The sequence below is a fragment of the Bactrocera neohumeralis genome, chromosome 2, assembly GCF_024586455.1.
Source record: "Bactrocera neohumeralis isolate Rockhampton chromosome 2, APGP_CSIRO_Bneo_wtdbg2-racon-allhic-juicebox.fasta_v2, whole genome shotgun sequence".
NCBI lineage: Eukaryota > Metazoa > Arthropoda > Insecta > Diptera > Tephritidae > Bactrocera > Bactrocera neohumeralis.
This window is the reverse complement of record NC_065919.1, coordinates 32,757,296-32,781,584: the sequence shown is the minus strand read 5'-3', so window position 1 is coordinate 32,781,584 and position 24,289 is coordinate 32,757,296. Positions and strand designations below refer to the sequence as shown.

Sequence of the window (24,289 nt, the reverse complement as noted above, 5' to 3'; positions counted from 1 at the left end):
TCTTTCTCAAATAAAAAAAAATGAAATTCAAATAGTTCCTTTCATTTTGTTTTTATTTGGTGGCACTTACTATGGGTCACACTGTATAAAAATAATATCTCTATATACCCATAGTTTTATATACAAATACATACATATGTATGTATATTGGAGTAAATGTATTGTCAACACACGGTACGTTCTCTACAATAGAAACAAAAAGCAACAATTGATTCTCTGTGAAACACCACCAATGTGCAACTTCGTGAAAATGGCGCTGCTAAAGTCGTAGCAAAAAGGCAAACTTTGCAATCAGAAAAGTATTTTCCAGTTTTATTGTTGTTTTCATATACACATATGTATGAGATTCTTTTTCATGTTTTTGGACGCATTCACTTTTCGTACATACGCATTGGGAATCTCCCATCAATTCGAGTTCAAATTATCCCCTTTTTCAATGGTAAAGATTCAGTTTGACTTTGTCGCTTTACTCAGTCTGGTTCGGCGCTACAATTTTATACAATCAAGTATTTTACAAACAAGAAACACTTAAATTAATAACGGCGCTATTGGATAGTTGGTTTGTCAACAAATTGCTACTTTGTACTTTTTTACTTTTGTATTGTCTCATCTAAATAATCTGAAAGTGGTGCAAAAGTTTTTGGGTATCTACGTAAGTTCAGTTGCAAGAAACTAGTTAAGTTTGTATACATATGTATGTTTTTAATTTCTACAAGTAATGACTCCGAAGCAACAGGTGCAACAGACTAATTGTAATGCAGGTGAATAAAAAACATAAATATATTATTTATATTTATTTATATAACATTAAAAAATTCTTTTTAAGTTTATCGTACGGAAATCTAATGAATATTGTGGGCATTTGCGATTTATAATATATATGTATATAAAGTGTCTTAAAATCTTAAATTGTAATAAGACTAGTATAAAAGTGTAAAACACCTTCCAAAAATTTAAAATTGGTAGACTTTAAAATTAAAATAAAGTAAATTTAATTAAACAAACCATTAAGAATTTTGTAGTAAGAGAGCAAGACATTTTTTTTTTATTTACGCAAGAAACAATAAGTCCCGCAGTGCTGCAGTAAAATGATTTCTGATTCTCTACGACCCGAGAAAAAAAAAAACAATTATATAAGCATAATCAACTCTCTCAGTTCTGTCAGTCATCATTTTGTAAATTCATCTTTTTGTTTTTTTACTGCCAATTATTTTTCTTCATAAACCGCGGGTAACATCGCAGACAAACCTGGTATATATTACATATGTATGTATATAGATATGTTTTAAATTTTTAAAGTGAGTTAGTGGATAGTTATCTCTAAGAAAATAAAATAGCGTATTTTACACTTAAAGGTGTTTTTTTGTGCCTAAAATAACTAAATTGGGCGAAAACTTGACCTAGGCCCCATATAACTAATATCAGGATTTTCGAAATTCCGGGTGACTTTACTCTATATAATTGGTTTTTTAGTATGTGACATGTTAATAGTATGTTGTATGGGGAAAATAGATAAAATCTGGTCGATACTACCCCAACTGCCATATACTACATATAATAGTTTTATATATTATATATAAAAAGTACGTGCCACGTTGTTTTTCCGCAATGGACTCTTAACCCATTACTTCCCAAGCATCGAAATCATTGGAATTTTTTGTGAAATTTGTAACTTGGGCTCTTAATACGTTAAGAAAGAAGAATATGAAATAAAAAAAAATACCTTGATTGATGAATGAGCCCGTCATATAAATAGGACACTGGGGATATATGCTCAGAAAAAATTAAAGATAACGCTTATAAGAAAATCAATTTTATTAAAATTATCATCGTATTTAAGCTTATTTTGTATGATAAGGTATAAAACAATCACTGCAAAGTGTTTTATCGCATTTGACACAAAAAGTAAGAGGTTTTTTTTTACAACCTAGTCTTTGGCAACGCCTCTGTTTGTCCCTCTTCATCATGTAGTGACCTAAATTACAAAATTGACCAGTTTTAAAAATTCATATTAAAATAATGTAATACTTTTAATAGCGAGAAAATAATATTATAATAAAAAAGTAATACATGAATATAAATTTCTACAGAAATAATTAAAGTAAACGGTCAGTTTTGAAAAAAAAAAAATTACTATGGTGTTCTATAAATAGGACAGTGGGAAGGAATGGGTTAAACTACTGAATTGATTTTAGGAAAATTTAGCACAAGGTGTCCAGTTCGAACCAACTTAGAAGATAGGATAGTTAAGACAATTCATAAATAAAGAATACAGTGAAAGCTCTCTTAAATAGACGCACAATAAGCGAACATCTCCATTAACTGGTCAGAAACGCTGCACAGTGGTCGGTGTTGTATGGAATCAGCGGCCAAAAATACGTCCACTGCATATATAAAAGTGAAACTTTTGCCAAAGCTTTTTAAAATCCCCCTCTCCCGTTTCCCACTCTGCCACCCCCCGAAGGTAAAAAATTTTAATTAATTATATTAAATTAAAAAATTTGATAAACGAAAAAAGGATTTTTTTTGAATATTATTCAACTAAATCAAAAACTGATTTTAATAAAATTGATTTACTTTTGCATGATAGTTTCTTTGACTGGTGATGAAAGGATCTATGCACTGGTGCATAGTGAATAACATCAGGAGCGTGAATTAAAATTTTACGAACTGACGAAGGAAGATAATACCAGAAATATTTTGAAGTTAATTCCTTTACAGGATCTAGCGCAAATCTAGTGCATTGAGGGTTTATTAAACTAATTCCTTTTGAAATTGAATTCAAACAGGACGGCAATAGCGGGCGGACGAAGGTCGGTTTGCAGTTTTCACATATTCCTATTGATAATAGGTAATTAGAGGACTCATTCCCTTCATTAATTACATTTCTGACGCAATGTGGTCCAATAATTTTTTTTATCTCAACTTCAACATCAGATTCTGAGACAGTTTTTCCTTTGAAACCTTTTTAAAAGTTAATATTGTAGGTTGCTATATATATTTCTGGCCTAATAATGTATGTAAATAGGCATATTTATCAACGAAAATGTTTTTTTTTTATTTTTTTTTTGTCGATTGCTGTTTTGTTTCGGGCTCATACGCATAGATCCATGATTCGTCACCGGTGACGATCTTATAAACGTCTTTTGAAGCACCGCAATCGTATTTTTTCAGCATTTCGTCACACCAATCCACACGAGCCTTTTTTTGAGCGATTGTCAAATTGTGCGGGATCCAACAAGAAAAACCTTTTTTACGGCCGGGTGTTCATGCAATATCGAATGTATGCTGGTGGGAGAAATGCATAGGCAGGCATGCTATCTGAAAGTATGTTACATGACGGTCTTGCATTATCAGTTCACGTACAGCATCGATGTTTTCTGGCACAACGGCTGTTTTTGGACGACCTTCACGGAATTCGTCTTTGAGCGAGCGTCGGCCACGATTGAATTCGTTGTACCAGTTTTTCATAGTGCTATAGGATGGTGCTCCATAGCCATACAAAGATTTTAGTTCATCGATGCACTCTTGTCGTGATAATCCACGTCGAAAGTTGTGAAAAATGATCGCACGAGAATGTTCACGAGTTAATTCCATTTTTTGGCCGAGATGAATTTTTTAATTCCCTGTAAATAAAACAATTCACGATTAAATGACAAAACGTTCTGAGTGATGTTATGCTAAAAAATGTCAAACTTTCCAATGGAAATGTCAGATTGCACCTGGCAACACTTAGTGTTGCCCTAGGCCAGAATATATATAGCAGCCCTCGTATCAAGTTTTTTGTTAACGAAGCTTCTAATAAGTAAATAATGAAGCTTTATTAAATTTGCTTCGGTGATATTTCATCACACATTTTCTAAACACCAAAATTCAAAAATATATAGACGTGAAAGTTTACACCGATATGATGTGCCTAAATAAAAGTACGTACAAAACAAACATTTGATAAAAGTGAGAAAATGATAAAATGAAAACCAATGCTCAAATATAATGAAAAAAAAACACATAAAAATAATAAAATATGCACGAATATACGTACACGTAAATTCAAAAAATTATAATAAATAACACACAAAAAATCACATGCCTGGTAGAATAACATGAATAACAAAGAAAGTTGCAAAAAGTTGCAGCAGAAATCAAAAGCATAGACTTAGAAAACATTAACTAATATCAACAAACTTGATTCATTTAAGGGCGAGACAGGGATCACAACTTTTTGTATACCTTAAATCGTTGTATAAGGAAAAACATACCACGCAAAAGGGCACTTATAAAACAATTGTTTTAAAATAATAAAACATTATATTATTACATAAAAACTACTTTGTTATATAACATATACCTTTATTATCAATACTTATTTCGATTTATGAGGATTAAACACGATTTTATATCGCAATTTAATTTATTATAAGAGCTAATTTTTAAGCTATTTTCACTGCACAGTCAGTGTATTTCTATTGTCTCACTTCTCTTGCTTTTCGTAGCCCCTACAAATGGGATAGACCAAAAATGTATTTACCGTTAGTTTTATTGGTGTTTTAAGAAATATCCTTGATACAAACAGTGGTAAATTTCAAACTTTTATTTTTTTATTTTTGGCCTATGAAATCGACCAGTGTGCGCTGGTAACCAGACATTGAGAAATTTATTTGTATGAATATATTCAAACTTAAACCTCAAGTACAATCTATTGGATTCTTATACCGACAAAAAAATCGTAAATAAAATTGTCACTGTATTAAATAGTTTATTACATGAATAATAGTATAAAATGTATACGACAGCAAGGCGTGGCCGAATCCCTTAGTGGTTCTATATATAAGTAGTATACTTATGTATATGTACATATGTATATAAAACTGCTTGGATTTCTATCCTCAGATTGACGTTTTTCATCATTAAGTATTTCGCTGGCTTTGATTCTTGTAAGTTGCAAGAGTATAAAATGTTCGACTGCACCCGAACCTTACTTGTTTTTATATTAAATTTTCTTATAATTTTTTCCACTGTGACACAGTGTGTCCTTGTTTCGACCCAAGCGTTCGCGAGTCTTTTTTTATAAGCTAGAAAACCAGATGAGTTATTCAATTATACATTATATAAATATGCGCACTTACGTATATTTTACTTTACGCACATACATAAGTACAAGTGCACGTGTGTACTCGTACATACATATACATACATACATATGTATATCTAATTAGTTCAACCACCATCAGATTACTTATTGTGCGCGAAGTTGTTTGTGCATTCATATTTTCAGTACATAAAACTACGTGCATTTAAGAAATATGAAGTCAGTTGCAAAGGCCGGCAAGAGATTTGCTCGTAAAGCGTAAATTTTTAAAAATAATAACAAAGAAATACGCAATTTCGATTGTATTTTGTTTTCATGGTTTTATTCTTACGAATACTTCTGTTATAGTATGCGCAAAGGATAAAATTTCACGGGCCCATTTCGCTAGCACTTATAAACATTATGTTATGAAATTATTTGAAAATAATATGAGCAGATGAGTAGGATATGAAATCCATAATATAAACTTGTATATGGAGTCATTCATTGTGTGTTTTGGCTTTGTTAAAGAATAATAATTATTCTTCGCACAGGTACGAATACATTATACCCATGTGCCGTATCATGCAATTAAGTAAATTTTTTTACTCAGCTGCCTACCTTATCAAAAAGTACAGTTTTTGTTAACTTAACTTAAATTATTCTGTTATTTTCCTGTAATATGGTACAAGAAATCGAAGTACGGTAGAAGATCATTGGTTATGTTTTTTTTTGTGGGTGGCCGCGCCCCTTAATAAGTTCTTTTCTCACAAATATATATTTTCACTTAGAATAAAATAATATAATTGTTATTACTTTATAGTAGTCTAAAACTCAATAGTCAAAACTGAAGACCTCTTTCATATCTTTAATGAAATCAACTTAACATTAAGTGAATGAATTGGGCATTTAAGGTACTACTTCGCAGAAACAAATCTGACGAAATTTTGCATAAAGCATTAAAGATAATGCAGATCTTACATTGCTAGGATTATTGTATTAACATATCTAACAGAAGAATGAAGAGGTAATACTCAAGATTTAATTTAAATTAAATGATTAGAAAAGTGTCTCAATATAAAATTTGAACAAAATATTATTTTGTCAGACTTTAACGTGAAAAGCCGTTCTGTTGTAGGATAATGGCGAATTTTTGAACAAACAACACATTCGAAATGATACAGAATTTTTTTAGCCAAATGAGGACAATTTTTTCTTAGTTGGTTCATAAATGGACACCTGGAACAGTTATTAAGGGGCTATACCAGTGTGACGCATGAAAAATTAAGCGATTTTCGTGAATTTTTTTAAGAAAAAGTACGCGATTGAATATTTCGAACTTCTTTGACCATCATAAGGTATATTTTCAGCTATATTTTAAGATTTTTTTTACAAAAATGTTTAAAAATAACGGAGTTATGGGCTGTCTTCGGAGGAGCCAAAAAAAGTGCCCCAACTGCTGGCGTGATTTTGGCCGAATGAGTGGCTGAAACAAAAAAATGTGAAAAGTTTATTAAACTTAAAGATATTTCCTATACAATGACCTACGATCTTTGAAAACTATCAAAGTTTTTTTTAGGTAAAAAATTGTCGTTTTTTTAATGCCAAATTGACAATTTTCAACCAATCAGTATTCAAAAATACTTAGTTTTCATTTGAAGTCGATCGGTTAATTTTTCGTTGAGTTACGCCAGCAATTTAAACGCGTTTAAAGCTTCACTTATACATATGTATATGTATGAAAGTGTCACACTGGTATAGCCCCTTAACCGCATTGAAGAAGGTCTGCCGAGTCTACGTAATCAGAACGAATCCGGATTTTTATTCGACCGAGAACTATCAACTCGACAGCATTCCTCAAAATTACTTCAGTAATTTTTTTTGTGACTTCAACAAAAAGATAAAAGCGGTCGTAAATGTAATCATTAACCATTCGTCCAGCAACAATTTTAAGGGTCAGACAACAATTTTTAAAGCTCAATTTGAATGAAAAAAGGTTTTATTTTTAGTTGAATTTAAGAACAAAATATGGAACATCAAAGGCTCAATCATAACTTTTATATCAATTGCGAAACCTGGCTAATCTATAGGATATTAGATCTACCATATACATGCATACGTATATACATATATGTATACGCTATTTTATAAAATGTAATCCATAAATTAAACAGGTACATATATCATTTAGCAGATGCAGACCAGTGGGATAATGCTCAATAATCCAATCAAATAAATGAATGGTTTTCATTGGTTTATGAGTTGTTTGAGAATGGGGACAACTAGGTTGGATCTCTAGTTACTTGACTGTTGCATACATGTATTTCGAAACACATATTATATCAGTGGTCTGATTAATGGCGGACTTATGGTCGTCGCAATGGTCCGCTTCCAATTTGAGTTTAGTGTATTCAGTCCACTTGTACGAACGCGTTTTAATGATGCTAAATTGTTTGGACTAATGAGTGGAAAGAAAAATAACTCCAGATACACCACAAAAACCGTTAAGCACGGAGGTGGTAGAGTGACGTTCGCAATTAGAAACTCAATATATTTTTTTTAAAGAACTATTAAAAAAATCTTGAATAGTTCTTTTAAAAAAATTTTTTTTAAGGGGGTATTCTGGTCTAGAAGCATGAATTTCAGGTAATTTTTAAAGTGTCGTAAAAAAAGGCAATTAATAGTTTTACTATCCATTTATTTATTAGTTATTTGTTAATTTTAGAAGAGTACAGAAAAAAATTAAAAACTAAAAAAAGGAAAAAATTTCAAAAATTTTGAGCTGACGAAGTGGGTGGTCTCTAAAAATGTCCACGTGACCATACCCATGATTTCAAGCCTCCTAGTTATCTGAAACCAAAAAAAAAATTATTAATAATCTAGAATAATGTCGCAATGACCGGAACTACGGAAAAGTGGGAAAAATTTTTTTTCACAAAATGGCGACTGCCTGAAAAAAAAAGTTTTTTTGGATCAATTTCTCTGACTATTTCGAATTTTTTTTAAATAATAAAAATATAAATTTGGGGATGGGGCTACTTCCAACCATAGACAAGCCTATAAAGAAGACTATAAAAATTTCAAGTAAATCGGTCCAGTAGAACCTGAGAAATCGTGGGTATCGTTCCGAAAAAGTCAGTTTTGAGAAAAACGCGTTTAAAGTTTCGCGTAATGTCTTTTGTTCGATTAGTTCCGGGCGAACCAGTTTGGATGCCGGGTCAGAAAAATGCCTATATCTCCGAAAATAATTTTAATTTTGAAAAATCCTTGTACACATATTCTTGAATAGTTAAACTTTGAAAATATAAAAAAAAATCGATTTTTTTTAAATTTCTAGACCAGAATACCCCCCGTTATACACAACGTATTCCTCAACTCAGAAATTCATTTTTTTCCTTTTTATGTTAGTAATAAAAACGTGGTATTATTACATACTCCAAGTGTACTATTTCTCTGTCCATGACTGTATATAACTCCATATAAGTATATCTCGATTAATTTTAGGTGATACATACAACCGGTAGGTGAACAAAACATTTGTACTCTGTAGCAACATGTTGCTAGAGCATAAAAATGTGTCAATATTTTAATCGTGCAAGAATATTTTTATTGTGGTAATATTGATAAAGGATGCGTTCAAGCTACGTAATAACTACAGCAGTACAGCAACTGTGTTGCATATTTGCTGAAACTCTTCTGATGTGCAGACAAAAATTTAGATTGATGAGTTTTGCATAAATTGCGCACAAAAAGTGACGGTAGAAGGTGGCGCTGTTGCTGGTGTTGCCAAAAATTCGCTCAGAACGTGATACTTTGACAAATTTGAAATACTGCTTGATTGACATCTTGAACGCACCCAAAATATAAAGCTTCAGAAGGCAGCAATTTTCCCCACATGTGTTGAGAAGGAATAATGTTAACATAAACATCTGATTTCTGCTGGCTACCTTCACATTTTTCGAAGGAGTCATGGTCAAAGGTTTTAAAGCTGCCAGAATTCGTATAACCAATTCACGTAGAACTTTTGCTTTGCTTTGCGTCAGACATTTATTTCGACAGCAAAGTTTGGTGTACGCTTTTCACATAAAAAGTTTTCGATGCGAAGCCAAGCAAAATGTTAGCTTTAAACATTTTATTAGAGAGAACACTGAAAGTAAAGCTTTCATTGCGGCATACTCTTTGTTTTCTGCGCTTCGTTGTTGCAGTATGAACTGTCACGCAAAGGGAGGAAAGTTGTATGTGAATGGGCCTTCATAGTTAAAAGAAGCTAGTTTTTTGGTTATCACGTGGTTCCATTTCATCAATGAGACGAGGGCAAATTTACAGAGTCAGACGAAAATTTTGCGTCTCGTAACTTTCTTATCCGAAATCCAAATTTTCATAATTTTACTCTTTGTCTAAAAAAAGCAATAAATGATTATAATTTTGCTAGTTGAAAGGGTTAGAAAGCAACAATGAAATTATCTGCTTATATTGGAAACAACAGAGTCTGACTTGTAGCTACATACTTACGTACATTAGTATAATTATGCTTCTTTAAGCTTGTCGTCATTTATTTCTTATTTCCATTCTATTTGTCTCCTGTTGACATAAAAGACAAATCATTTTAACTTTATTTCCCTCCCCTCTTATCGGCTTGCCATTATGAGCATGAGCTTACCAACCCCTCTAACGTCTGAAAATTGTCATTAACATTTGGTAGTTCATAGTCTTCGCACATAAGAGATAGTGGTAAAAGCGACGCCATATATAAGGGCCTTTTACATATACTTCAAGTGCCTGGCAGAAACAAGGGTGAGTCCGGAGTATACATAAATGTGGCATATGTAGACATATACATTGTATATATGTACATACGTATATAAGGGAGAATATAGTTCGGTTAATGTCGCTGTCGCGATGCCTATTTCTTTATGACTATGGCGGTTTGATGTGTTTTTGGTTTTCCCCCTTTGTGTGCACTGCTTCGGGCTCTGTTGGGAATTTTGATTTTCTTCGTTCTTTTTTGTATTGCAAACACGTTAGCCCAAGAGTGCTTGTAAATACATAAGTAAAAGGAATATCTTTCAAAATTTCGTGCAACTGTTGATTGTCCTCCTTTAACTGTTTTGTCCGGAATACTTTATTGGTCGATCTCAACAACCAATCACAATCACTTTCAAAATGGCCGTAGTTCAATTCGATGCATTTCTTTTATACAGTAATTTTTTGTGATTTAAATCATCTTAAAGATATCGCTGAACGTCTTTACTACTGATTTTTGACTGCGTATATTATCTTGTAGTTAATGGGTTGAAGTAATTGAAATTAATAAAAACAATAAAACCGTTAATTGATATTATTAATCATTATTAAACACAAACTTGCAATAATGACAAATCTAAATTTGCCCATTCCTTTTGGAGATTTATAATATAGCGTTGAAATAAACATATTACTATTACAATAAAGCATTTAATTATTTCGCGCACTGTATTACAATGACAAAAATGTTTTTGCCAAATCAGATGTGCTGCGCTTAAGAAAAAGCCTTTGTAGTCACAGAAACCCATTCCAACTTTCTAACACCGAGTAAACCAAAGTTTCATTGGCAAATAAATGGCTTTTAAATAGTGTTTATTGAAGATTCATAAGTAAATGAGATGAAGCAATTTGAACCACAAACTCTCCATTTCGTTGTTACCGACAGTTATCAAGAATCCATTTTAAATGATTTTAACGGAAGCAACCTTTAAATATTACATATAAACACCATATTTGTGCGCAGTAGATTACTGAAATGGAGTAGTGGATTTCATTGATTCTTAATGTTTGAAACTCTTCCCACGGTCCCTTCATTTTATTTTGATGTTTCTAAATTGTAGCTTGTCTCGTCCAGTTTCTGGATTTTACTCCACGAACTTAACAAAGTTTTCACATTTCTATTGATTTATACATAATAACTGATTAAAAAAGTTTGAAAATATAAGTATATTAGTTCTTTTTACCCATTTTTCATTTTCTATTAATATTTTTCCTAAATAAATTCATGAATATTTAACTACAACTCTAGTCCAGCGGTTCCCAGCCAGTTGTTCGCAGAAGGGAAGATATGGCCCGCGAATGATTTAAAATTTTTAAATATCGGGACATTCACTAAGAAATTTCTTTTTTTTTAATGCAATTTATTTATTTTATTCACATCAGTTTCAAAAGACCTTCCAGGCCGTGGTGCATCCTCAAGATCGAAATTGCCGACTGATGAAAATCATTAAACTTAAAATATGCTGAAAATGCTGTTTCCGATCTTTGGTCACCAAACAAAATATATTCCAAAAAATTTAAGATTTTTTTTTACAAATAAGCCTTACTATATCAATTGTAACGTATGTATACAAATATACAAAAATGAATCAATAAAGTTTAAATACACCTAGTTGGATTAATCTACGACACGTTTATTTGTTTTAAAATGAATATATTTTGTGTGTGTTTTTATATCTATTTCTACATCCTTTGAACATTAAATACAGCATATCAAAATATTTTTTGTTTTACACAGATAAAAAAATGTATACTAAAGCTTAAAATTCGCCTAATTCATATCAAAAAAGTTTACATACACTAATGATTATTTACATAAATCAAAAGTAATTACAATATTTTAGAGGTATTTTTTATTTTTATTTTTTGCCTTTATTTTGTTGCAATTATTGTCCCCAGACGTCGACGCATGCTCCCCTCTCGATTTCTGGTATTATTTCCAGATATTTTGACCCACTATGTCAATAAGGCAGCTTTAAGGCACTATTACTTATGATGAAATCGATGCTTTCGAATATGGTTCCATATATGTATGTTGAATAGGATTAATGCCTGGTGATTGCTGGGGCGTATGGAGTTATTTGCAATTGTATAACAACCATTCACATTCAAGATAAGACCCAAATTACGCACACTTGGACGTACATTATTTTTTTAAATTTTTCATTAATTAATTCCAAGTGTACAGCTCCAGAAGCACCCATACACCTTCAAACCATTATATTATATCCACCGTGTTTTACTGTTGGCAATACATTTTTTCTTTGAAGTTCTTCATAGATATTTCTCCACACTTTTCGTATCCCATCCGAGCCAATTATATTCAATTTTGATTCGTCGCTGAACACAATATTTTCCCAAAACGAATACGGTGCGTTTATGTAAATGTTGTTTAGCAAACGCCAATCTCTTCTTCTTATTAAGGTAGATTTAAAAAAATTGATAAGCACATGTATCTGAACATTTTGACAAGATAATTTTTTAATTTTGAAAATAATATTCGAAAGCATGGAATTTCATCGAAATAACAGACATGCCTTATCGACATACATAGTTGGGCAAAATATCCGGAAATAATACTAGAAATCGAGTGGGGAGCATGCGTCGACGTCTAGGGACAATAATTGCAACAAAATGTCGGCCAAAAACCGCTAAAACTTTTGTAATTACTTTTGAATAATATAAATAATCTTTAGTGTATGTAAACTTTTTTGATAACAATAAGGCGGATTTTTTTGTTCTGCAATATCTGTTTTTATACTCTCGCAACAATGTTGCTAACGAGAGTATTATAGTTTTGTTCACATAACGGTTGTTTGTAAGTCCTAAAACTAAAAGAGTCAGATATAGGGTTATATATACCAAAGTGATCAGGGCGACGAGTAGAGTCGAAATCCGGATGTCTGTCTGTCCGTCCGTCTGTCCGTCCGTCCGTGCAAGCTGTAACTTGAGTAAAAATTGAGATATCATGATGAAACTTGGTACACGTATTCCTTGGCTCCATAAGAAGGTTAAGTTCGAAGATGGGCAAAATCGGCCCACTGCCACGCCCACAAAATGGCGGAAACCGAAAACATATAAACTGTCATAACTAAGCCATAAATAAAGATATTAAAGTGAAATTTGGCACAAAGGATCGCATTAGGGAGGGGCATATTTGGACGCAATTGTTTTGGAAAAGTGGGCGTGGCCCCGCCCCCTACTAAGTTTTTTGTACATATCTCGGAAACTACTATAGCTATGTCAACCAAAGTCTACAGAGTCGTTTTCTTCAGGTATTTCTATATACAGTTCAAAAATGGAAGAAATCGGATAATAACCACGCCCACCTCCCATACAAAGGTTATGTTCAAAATCACTAAAAGTGCGTTAACCGACTAACAAAAAACGTCAGAAACACTAAATTTTACGGAAGAAGTGGCAGAAGGAAGCTGCACCCAGCCTTTTTTTAAAAATTGAAAATGGGCGTGGCGCCGCCCACTTATGGACCAAGAACCATATTTCAGGAGCTACTAGACCGATATCAATGAAATTCAGTATATAATATTTTCTTAACACCCTGATGACATGTACGAAATATGGGTGAAATCGGTTCACAACCACGCCTTCTTCCAATATAAAGCTATTTTGAATTCCATCTGATGCCTTCTCTGTATAATACGAGTATAAACATTAGGAACCAATGATGATAGCGGAATAAAACTTTACAAAAATACGGTATTTGAAAAATATGTAAATGACGTATAATGAAATCTCGATTATCACTTTACCATGCGAGAGTATAAAATGTTCGGTGGCACCCGAACTTAGCCCTTCCTTACTTGTTATTTATTGAATCTGCTTTTTCTTTTGAAAGCCTAAAAATAAGTTATAAAATCTTAAATCCATTTAAAAACTAGACAAGCTCAAACAAGTGATTGAGCTGTTTTGGTGATACGTTGCTCCTTAGTACGCAGGTATATCTTTCTTTTAAGACGTGTTTGATTACAGAAATGTACTAAATCATTAGCCAAAGGGTTTGGGTGATCTCGGAGTTTAGATATATATATTTAATTCTGCTGTGTTCTACTTCTTTCTTTACCATAGAAATACCAAGGTCTTTATGGATATTTTCATTACGCATGTACCATGGTGAACACGTGATTGTTCTAAGCATTTTTGATTGGAACCTTGGTATTATATCAATATTAGTTCCACAGGTCGTACCCCACAGTTGAATGCCATACATCCAAATCGGCTTTATTACCGCATTACATAAAAGCACTTTGTTGTCTAGGCTAAGTTTAGAGTTTTTATTTAAAAGCCAATTTAAATTTGCAGCTCTAATTTTCATACATATTATTTTACTAGAGATGTGTTTTCTCCACGTGAGCCTTCTATCTAGGTGAATACCAAGATATGTAATAGCCCTGACAGACGACAGCGCTAATGTGCCTTAGCGGGCTTAATTTACATTTACTTGCGCATTTGACTCATGTTAATGCAAGTTTGTAATGCACAAGAATTCCGTGCATTTATCTGAATTTACCAAATTTGAGTAGGCAACACTGCTCAAAAATTGCCGATTTTTGCTATTTTTTGACAGATGTCGCTTGAAATCTGCCGCCTTGTTTGTGTTTACAGCTTCAGAGGTAAACAGTTTTTATATTGCTAATTAAATTATGTGCAAGTATAGTATTAACAAATTTTAATATTTTCAAATGACAGAAAATAAACAACGCACAGTTTGCTATTAATTTTTCCAATATTCTTAACTTTTTCGCACACTTTTCTTTCACTTTTTTTTTAATAAATAAACAAATTTCACTATCAGCTGTCTAAATACACAAGTCTGCCGTCTGTCACCATAAAATTGTAATGCGAATTAGCGTTATTTAAAGCGCATTAATTTTGCTCGTCTGTCAGGGCTTTTACTTCGTTCGCTTGGGGTACTAAAATATTGTTAATTTTTACTGCCGGACACATTTTTGGTCTTAGCGAAAACGTAACATGCTTACACTTTTGTTCATTTTCATTTATACGCCAGTTGGCTAGCCATTCTTCGACAGACCTTAAGTGCTTGGCTAATATTCTTGATGCTATTATGTGGCATTTGTTACGGCTCACTACAGCTGTGTCATCCGCAAAAGTTGATGTTAATAGATTATTAGCTGTTGGAAGATCTGCAGTATATATGATGTATAGAGTTGGGCCTAAAACACTGCCCTGTGGTACACCAGCCCTTATCTGTCGTACATCAGCTGGACAGCTAAAAGTTGTTCTTAAGTTGAAATACTTTTTCTAGTGATTTGCAAAACAATTAGCCTTTTCATCGTCGATTGGCGGATTTTAAGCTTTAGTATTATTTTTTTTTATCTGTTTAAACCAAAAAATATTTTAATATGCTGTATTTAATGTTAAATATACATCTTTTGAAAGACTTAGATATAAAAAAACACAAAATATATTAATTTTAAGTCAAATAAACGTGTCGTCGTTGCTTTTACATATTTGACGACGAATAATACTCTACCGTATTGATGGTTCTCCGGCAATGTTGTGATCGTCCCTCCAGCGATGTTAGTAAAACAGAAAAGTTTTAATGCAAAAACAACGTACTGCATCATACATCGCCAAGCATTAGCTCCTAAGACTCTCGGATGCCTTAATGAAAGTTGTAAGTGTTATCAAAAGCAGTTCCTTAAAGTATACGTTTTTTTTTAAATTATGCACTGAAATAAATTTTGAACATGAGGCACTTCTCTTTCACATGGATTTTCGAAGGCTGGGGAAAAGTAATTTGTTGCGAGGATTATATGAACTGAGATAGTTTACAAAAAAATTAATGATTTATTGTAACAGTTTACTAATCCAGCATATCAGATGATTTTGGCTCATCTCTGGATATTTTGACACTCTTAAGTAAATTGAATATGCGACCGCAAATAATTAGAAAACGACCCAAAAAAATAATACTTTTTGAAGATAAATTTCCTGCTTTTAGTAGCGAACTTCAGTTGTGGTGGAAGAAAAACAATTATTCTATGTTTGTTAGCAAAACAAAGACACAAGAACACATAAAAACTCATTTACAAATATTGATTGAAGAAAGAAATTTTTACTTACCAGAGAATGCCGAAGCTAAAGTTGATCAAAAACTGATTCGTAGCCTCTAGCACGGACTCGTATTTTTACTGAAGAAATACAGCAAGAACTCATTGAATTACAAAATGACAGAAACTGCAAGGATGCTTTTGAATCGAATTCACTTCAGTCGTTTTCGCAAATTCTTATACTAACTTCGAGAAATCACTAGTGCCTTGCTCTGGGGTAGCGCCGTTTATTAACCTGCCTATAAGCACGTCTGGTGGAAATATACCGCTAGGCAGTGCTTGCAATAAAGTGGTAGCGTGTACGGTCCTTCAACATCAACCAGCTCCAGTGGCTCTATTAGTTCAACTGATACTCTTCCACGTAGCTCTACACTACTGAAGAACTCATTGATTTGCGTTTTGGTGTAAAAACGCAAATTCTTATGCGAATGGATAATTAAAACCCAACTCATGAAGAATATGCAAGCAAGCTCAGAAATGATATTAATGCATAATTATAGAAGTTTATCCTAAAAATATATTTTTCTTTCTGTATAATTTACTACTGGCTTCTTAATTAAAGTTTCAGATTACTTATTACAATTTGTTTTTAACTAACTAACTAACTGACTGACCCTGACCAAGGTAAAGTTGGGAACCCCTGCTCTAGTTGGCAGAATTCTGCCGAGTTGACAGCATTCGACCGGATAAAAAATCCGGGTCCCTTCCGGTTACATATGCTTAACTGTCGTGGAAACGGACCGTGCTCTAGTCAAACTCATTGGCAGAGAATTGAAAACCGTTAAAGTTTGATAATACTTCAACCGACATTTTTTTGACAGGTTGGGTAAAAAAACTTAAACCAATATGCGGCTGCGCATTGCATTTAACGGGAAAACGTTTTGCAAGTTTTTTCTAGTCACTTTTTTGTGTTGAGTTTTGATTGTAACGTCGCCCTGAACAATAATCTATGTTCCGAAAAGATAATTTGTCGAATAAAAAAAATTTACCAAACAAGAACTTTCCTTTGATCGGTCAGTTTGTACCGCAGCTATATGCTATATTGATTCGATCTGAACAAATTTCTTCGGATATTTTAGTGTAATTATACAATGAACAAGGTATAGATACTTTCAAAGACCTTTTTTGTTTTATTGACATTTTTATAATTTTAATATTACTAACAATGGGATATCTGAACATTTAAAATTTGTGCAATATTTCTTTCAGATGCATTTAACAGAATTTATGTTAACTATTTCAATATGTTTGCAATATTTAATTCATTTAAAATTGCTTTGTATTAAAAATATAAAGTGTTCTTTAGCTTTATCTAATCAGTGGCGGATTCAGAGAGGAAATTAGGGGAAAAATGGCGGCAGAACTGAAAGTTGACGAAGAAAAACCAAGAATTTGCGGGCGACTAGCAAAGCGCGAAAGCTTTTACTTGAGAACTAAGGGTCTCAGTGTACATTCCTCTCTTACAATCGGCGAAGATTTGAAGACGCGCTTTTCTAGAGAAGTATTGAATGGATTTCAATTAATTTGCTGCTTCCAGAATAAGTATCTGCTTTGAAAAACAAAGAAATGGAAAATCTTATTGACTGCTTGAAGGAATGACTACAGTATTGTACATTGCAATAAAGTATGTCACCCGCACTTCTACGATTTATAATGTGTTTTTTCAATTTGGTAGGATTTGATATTAGAATGTCGATTTGAAATTTTTCCACCATGATATTAAACTGTATAAAGATTGCTATATTTAACATAATAATCTTCATGTTTCAAGTGAAAGAAACCTGATATTAAATTCGTTCGTTGATTTTGGGACTTATGATAAAAAACAGGATACAATTTCTTGTTGGTATATGGGTAATAAAAAAATTGCATTTTAATATTTTCAATGTGTTGTAGTGATGTTGTTACCAACCTGCAAATTATACAAAAAAAAATGTGTATAGTATGAAATTGATAAAAATATTTACTAACGCATATAGGCTAACAAATGGCTTATAAGAAATCCATTAAATATGAAATTTGTTCGTAATTTCTCATTAAATTCAATATTTGTGCTTTTCTTTTTCAGCCCCTGCCATATTGCCTTCCATAAATAAATTAGCACGCAAAATTATTAATAACTTCCAAGTTCATTATATTCTAAATATAGCGGACAGTTCGTATAGATAAAAATATATGTATATTCATTAACGCTGTAAGTGTGAAAAAAGTATTGGAAACTTTGTGAGGCGGTAGTTTGCTAGCCAAACTTAAAGGTAGATAGAAAAATAGAAAACAAAGTGGCATGAGCCAGCCATCAGGATTCCGAAAATATGATGATAATGAGTGTAGTGGGCCTAGACCACCAGTACCCGGAGAAGAAAGTCGAGTTAAAAAGGTAAGTTTCATTAAAAGCTGATAAAATCTAAAAAATCGTATAGGAAATAATTTCTTAATTATATTTCAACTTCAGATGACCGAAGGGGTGGCTGACAGTACCCGAAATTCACCACCTTCTTATTTGAATTGGGCTCGAACGCTTAATCATCTTCTTGAGGACCGTGATGGAGTGGACCTTTTCAAAAAATACGTTGAAGACGAAGCACCTGGTTATAATGATCATTTAAATTTTTATTTTGCCTGTGAAGGTCTAAAGCAGCAAACTGACCCCGAAAAAATTAAACAAATTATAGGAGCGATATATCGGTAATGTAACATTTTAATTTTACGTAAGTGTTCGCTAACATTTCGTATTGAAAAGGTTTTTACGAAAAAGTCAACTATCAATACCTGAAGACTTGCGACGAATAATAAAAGCAGGTCTTAAAAATGAAGTCCCACTCAATTCTAACATATACGATTCAATGCAGCAATATGTGGAGGTCACCATACGTGACAACATTTATCCTAGCTTCCTTTGTTCAGAAATGTACATTTTGTATATTCAGCAAATGTCCGTTTCACATGAACGATTTGGGATTGGGGCCGCTGGTTCCGGCAGCGGAAGTAGTAGTGGTGCCAGTTGTGGTAGTAGTGGAGCAGGAATTGCTGGATCGACAGGAGCTTGCGCGTTGCCCACTAGTTCTGGGAAAGTGCCTTGCTCTTCGGTAGCGCCATTTATTAACCTGCCTATGAGCACCTCTAGTGGAAATATACAGCTTGGCGGTGCTTGCAGTGCAAGTGGTAGCGTGTACGGTCCTTCAACATCAGCTAGCTCCAGTGGCTCTATTAGTGCTACTGATACTCTTCCACGTAGCTCTACACTACCTACACTGCATGAAGATTCGGAATTATCTCTTTGTGACGATTTCGAGAAGCTGCGAGTTGAAGGTGGTCGTAAATCAGCCGATATGCCTATACGTCTAACCCACGACTTACTACTAGCAACTCAGAAGAGAAGACTGGAAATACGGCCTCCGGGGTAATTTTATAAACTTTTATTTGTTGATTAATTTTACAGAAAATACATAATATTCACTTTTTATTATGAATATGCACTTTATAATAGCAGACACGAAATTTTTACATCTTCATTATTTATTAGTATGACTTTGTCCGAATAATGAAACCGACGCATACAACTCTCTAGATTTTGATTGACTTTTAAACTGATCCACATAAAGAGAATTATATTTAAATTAAATGTTTAGCAAAAATACTTTACTTGATGATATACATGATTTGTCCGGAAAGTAATAGGACTGTTTTTTTCCGCCGCGACTGCTCTTCGGAGCGTGTGCGCACCGACTGAATTCGGTAGAAGGCGTTCCTAGCTAACGAACGAGCACCTGGAGAGTCAGGACAAACATTTTCGCGCGACGTGTTTCTGTGAGCGGTACAAGCCGAAAAGTTAGCGTTCGTTAGAGCAGAGGTACGCGATTAAATGTTGTGTGATATGTTAAAGCAGGCTTACTCAGATAGTGCTTTAACAAGAAGTGTTGTGTTTCGGTGGCATTAGGCCTTTTTGGAGGGCCGGGAAGACGTCGCTGGGAGACCTGCGACTCGTGTGCGCAAAGTTTTGACCTCAGACCGTCGGTTAAGTATTCGTTTATTTGTCCAGATGTTAAATTTATCAAAATCTGTGGTTCATGGCATTGTGACGGAGCACTTGAACATGCGCAAGGTCTGGGCGAAGATGGTCCCAAAAGTGCTAACTGACGACCAGAAATCGCCGCTAGTGGAAGTGTGAAAAGAAAATTTGAACATGTATCAAACTGACCCCCAATATTTGAATAACGTAATCACAGGTGATGAGTCATGGATCTTTGAGTATGATCCCAAGACAAAGAGCCAATCTTCCGAGTGGCACACACCGACGTCTCCTCGCCAAAAAACATGCACCTCGACTCTCAAGGCTATTCCGGAGAATGCTTTCCTGACCCCTTCAATGCTTGGAAATCCCGCTGGCAGCGCTGCATCGACGCAGAAAGTGCCTATTTTTAAAGTTTTTTAAGAAATGTAACGATTGGTTCAATACATTTTTTAAATCGACTCAGTCCAATTACTTTCCGGACAAACCCTGTAGATTATATACATAATTATTATTGCATGGTTGTTTATATCTGAATATAAATGTTAAAAATCCTTTTATTAATTAAAGCAACTTCCTCTGTGCAAAATAATATTTTTTAAGGAAACGCAATATATCATCCAATATTTAGTTAAAAAGATAATTCTTTAATTAATGAATGTAACGTAACATAAAGGTAAAATCGCATGGAAAGAATACAATGTATTATAGAACATTAAAATAATTTAATTTAATTTATTTTTTTTTTATCCTGACCAATAAATGCTAATAACATTTTTAAATTTTATATTTATTTTCATTTGTATTCATCATGATTTATAACCCACAAATGTTACATCACACAACCAACCAACCAACCAATCATTGAATCATACAACCAATCACTCCATTCGGCATGCCTCCTTTTGTTCTACGACTGTACCCATGATGCTGTATCTGTTTACATATTATGGTTTAATAATTTTATTGCATTTATACTATATATGATTTGTACATGATGTAAATGGAAACAATGCATGGATATCTTTTATACCAACCTTTGCATGCGAATAGTGCTCATGGTTATGTGTATCCTGCGGCCGCGAATACTTCTTATGTTCCGAATTCGCGTGTGGATTCGGAAAGAGCGAGCGTAAGTTCCGGTGGTCGAACTGATTCCGATACAATGTCTCTATCTAGTTCTATGTAAGTATACATATATCCTAAGTGTGGAAAATTACTGTTTCATATTTTGTTAAATACGTACATAGTATGCAAATAACATGTATTAGATGTCTGACTTTATGATTTGTCAGAGTGAAGAGAGTTGTCGTAATATACAATTATGTATACAAAAAGATATATTTTCTACATTTCAGGGATGGTCGACCTTATATTCAAAGGAGACATAGTTCAAATGAAAGCAAAGCGATACGTCAAAGTGCTTTGGCCAACAAAGAGACTAACACGTTTCAAGTAAATAATACATGAATTACTTTAACGTCAGAATATATGCTACATAAGTATTTATTTTTATATTACATAGGTTATACCCCGAACACAACGCCTCCATTCGAACGAACATCGTCCTTTAAAAGAAGCTGACCTGATTGCATTACTCATTCCGAAATTGGAAGAAGTGAAACGAAAGCAAGATATTGAGGATAGAGCTAGATTTGATGTATATATAAACAATAAATATCGCGGTATTAAACAATATTTATACATTACTCTCGTACTCTTTCCAGCGTTTCACAGACGATTCAATGCCGACAAATGAAAGGCTTGCCAGCGATCGCGCTTTTGCAGACGCGATCCGTGAAAAGTTTGCGTTAGAGGAGGACAATGACCAAGATATACTCGATCAGCATGTATCAAGAGTATGGAAGGATCAAACACCTCACCGTTCGCCTGGTACCATGTCACCATGCCCTCCTCTTCCGACGCGACGTCGCACCATAACCCACGATTCAGGAATGCTTAGTGACGGAGCTATGAGTATAGGTAGTTATAAGTCGTATGCACACTATTTACAAAAAAAGGATAAATGCCTTCTTAACACAAAAATATTGATTTTTTTTTATTAGGGGGACATTCTATGAAACACTCCAAATCTATGCCGGATCACAGTTCCTCCTCCAGGAAGCTAACAAATAAGTGGCCTTCCGTCAATACAGATAGTGGAATCAGTCTGTTCTCAGCCGATACTCTTATGAAGTACAAAGACACCAGGTAAAATAAGAATATAACAAAAATATTTGGTTAATAACCCATTTTTAATTTGAATAAAGTTCGCGATCTGGTTCAAGTACGGCCTCTAAATCGGAAGAGGCAAAAAGAAGACTGGAAGATGAGACTCGAAGGTCTCGTCGCTATACTCAACAACATATACAGCCATCGCAGCAACCACCATCATTCAGCAGCAGTAGCAGTGGCAGCAGCAGTTTACATCACCAGCCGCAACCACCACCTCTACCCGCAAAACCACTAGAGACTACGACTGTCGTATTCTCATTCTGTGACGAAGAATATCCTTACAGAACGAAAATTCCCGGTTCGCAACCCACCCTGAAGCAATTTAAAGACTACTTGCCGAAAAAGGGCAATTTTAGGTGAGAAAAATTGCACACTTTAATTACGCAAACATATATTAATCTGAAAGACTCTTTGAACTGCATTTTAGGTTCTTTTTCAAAACACATTGCGAAGATCCGGAAAGTCCAGTGATTCAGGAAGAGATCGTGAATGACAGTGATATTTTGCCGCTATTTGAAGGCAAAGTGATGGGTCTAGTGAAGCCATCCGATTAGGTTTAGGCTAGTATCTTAGCGACTCACAATAATAAAACAGCGAGATTAAAAAATAACTGCAACGAAACAAGAATAGCAGCAATTAGTAACTCCTAAGGAAAAGTTATTGGGGTAGCAAAAGCGTAAATGAAGGTTGACAAAGCAAATGTTACATTAAAAAATGTATTTAGTACTTAGAAATAATTGAGAAAATCACACAAAAATCGAGTTTTGTAAAAACAATATTTTTAGATTTTTATAAAAACATAACAGTAGATATTTCGATTTATGTATTTTTTATAAAACGCTATAAGGATATATATTTTATTCTCGCCTTGTTTTAATTTTGCGTAATACATTGTTTATAGATTTTCTTTAAGAAAGCTAAAAAAAGTTGATTGAAATGTGTTTTTATGGACTGCCTGCAATATATATTGTTTACATATAAGGCGCTGCCTGTTTTTAGCAGCACTAAATATTGTTCTCGATCACGAAAATCAAAAGTATTTTATAAGAGTTTTTAGTAGATTTTGCTTTCTTAAATTTTATATAGACTAAAACTATTTCATAACGCAATTTTTTATAGAATCTTAATTTGTTACACTCATATTGATTCAAAAATATGAAAGTACACTTGTGTGTGTGATCATCACATATAATTGAACTTTGCTTATAACCACAAACAAGCCTACACATGCTCATATTCACACATCCATTTCCAAAAGTTTGACGATCTATACACTTTTGGAACGCTAATTAGCATAATAGGTTATCTTTGTGTGACCATAAATAAATTATTAAGTGTACATTATTTAAAATAAGATACATATTCATTCTTCTATAAATTGAGTAATGGATAGACTTTACAACTGACTTACAATTAAAAATCGAAGAATAACGATATTTTTTTAAGTAACGGTAAAAAAAATGTCGAGTGTCATCGAAAACTTTGTTTGAAAAAAAATAATACAAATAAATAAATAAAAATAAAGAAATATAATTTATCATAACTGGGAACTGAGTTCAAATTAATATGCGTATCTAATGTGCATGTGGGCAAATTGTGCCCATTTTTATCAACATATGACCCGACAATTACAAAGCTTTTCTGTAAAACCTGACAGTCGAGCATTGATAAGGCACAAATGTGTATTATTTGAAAGTGTTGGATCCACTGAAATCGAGTTTTAGAGATACAGTGGTGGACAAAACATTTGCAACCATACTGACTTTTGATAAAGTATTCCTTTATTTATATATATTTATACAAAAAATCATAAAAAGTGGAACAATAATTAATTTGCTTGTAGTGGTAAAGAGGCATTAAATAAATCAAAGTCAAAATTCATGAGTTTAAAACATTTGCAACTTTTAAGTATTTTAAAATTTGTTTAATATTTAGTTGCATAACCATTATTTTTTTAAACTCCAGCACATCTTCTAGGCATTGATGCAACTAGACTTTCAATGTAACTGTAAGTGATCGGCTTCCATTCGCTTTTGGACATCATTTACTTTTCCCCCCATTGCGATTTATCGATTGGAGTAA

The 24,289-nt window shown here is 33.3% G+C and overlaps 1 protein-coding gene across 2 annotated transcripts; it reads left to right on the top strand.

Moving 5' to 3' along the window:
* Positions 1-481: 481 nt before the first annotated feature.
* On the top strand, positions 482-23,750 carry LOC126763520 (axin). 2 transcript variants are annotated; one of them, XM_050481088.1, is made up of 11 exons: positions 482-761; positions 18,032-18,340; positions 18,416-18,648; positions 18,704-19,363; positions 21,026-21,157; positions 21,331-21,427; positions 21,498-21,632; positions 21,700-21,955; positions 22,039-22,183; positions 22,243-22,563; positions 22,635-23,750. In XM_050481088.1, the coding sequence occupies exons 2-11, from the start codon at positions 18,248-18,250 to the stop codon at positions 22,759-22,761; spliced, it is 2,199 nt and encodes a 732-aa protein (XP_050337045.1). In that variant the 5' UTR covers positions 482-761; positions 18,032-18,247; the 3' UTR covers positions 22,762-23,750. The 2 variants fall into 2 exon arrangements, with proteins under 2 accessions (XP_050337045.1, XP_050337054.1); XM_050481097.1 differs by lacking the exons at positions 482-761; positions 21,026-21,157 and having other exon boundaries at positions 18,124-18,340.
* The last annotated feature ends 539 nt before the right edge of the window (positions 23,751-24,289 follow it).

Excerpts from the sequence above, each read along its gene's own strand:
- LOC126763520 (XM_050481088.1), top strand. The coding sequence starts at position 18,248 with ATGAGCCAGCCATCAGGATTCCGAAAATATGATGATAATGAGTGTAGT. Across the intron at positions 18,341-18,415 it reads AAGAAAGTCGAGTTAAAAAG|ATGACCGAAGGGGTGGCTGA; the intron begins GTAAGTTTCATT and ends TTTCAACTTCAG. Across the intron at positions 18,649-18,703 it reads ATTATAGGAGCGATATATCG|GTTTTTACGAAAAAGTCAAC; the intron begins GTAATGTAACAT and ends CGTATTGAAAAG.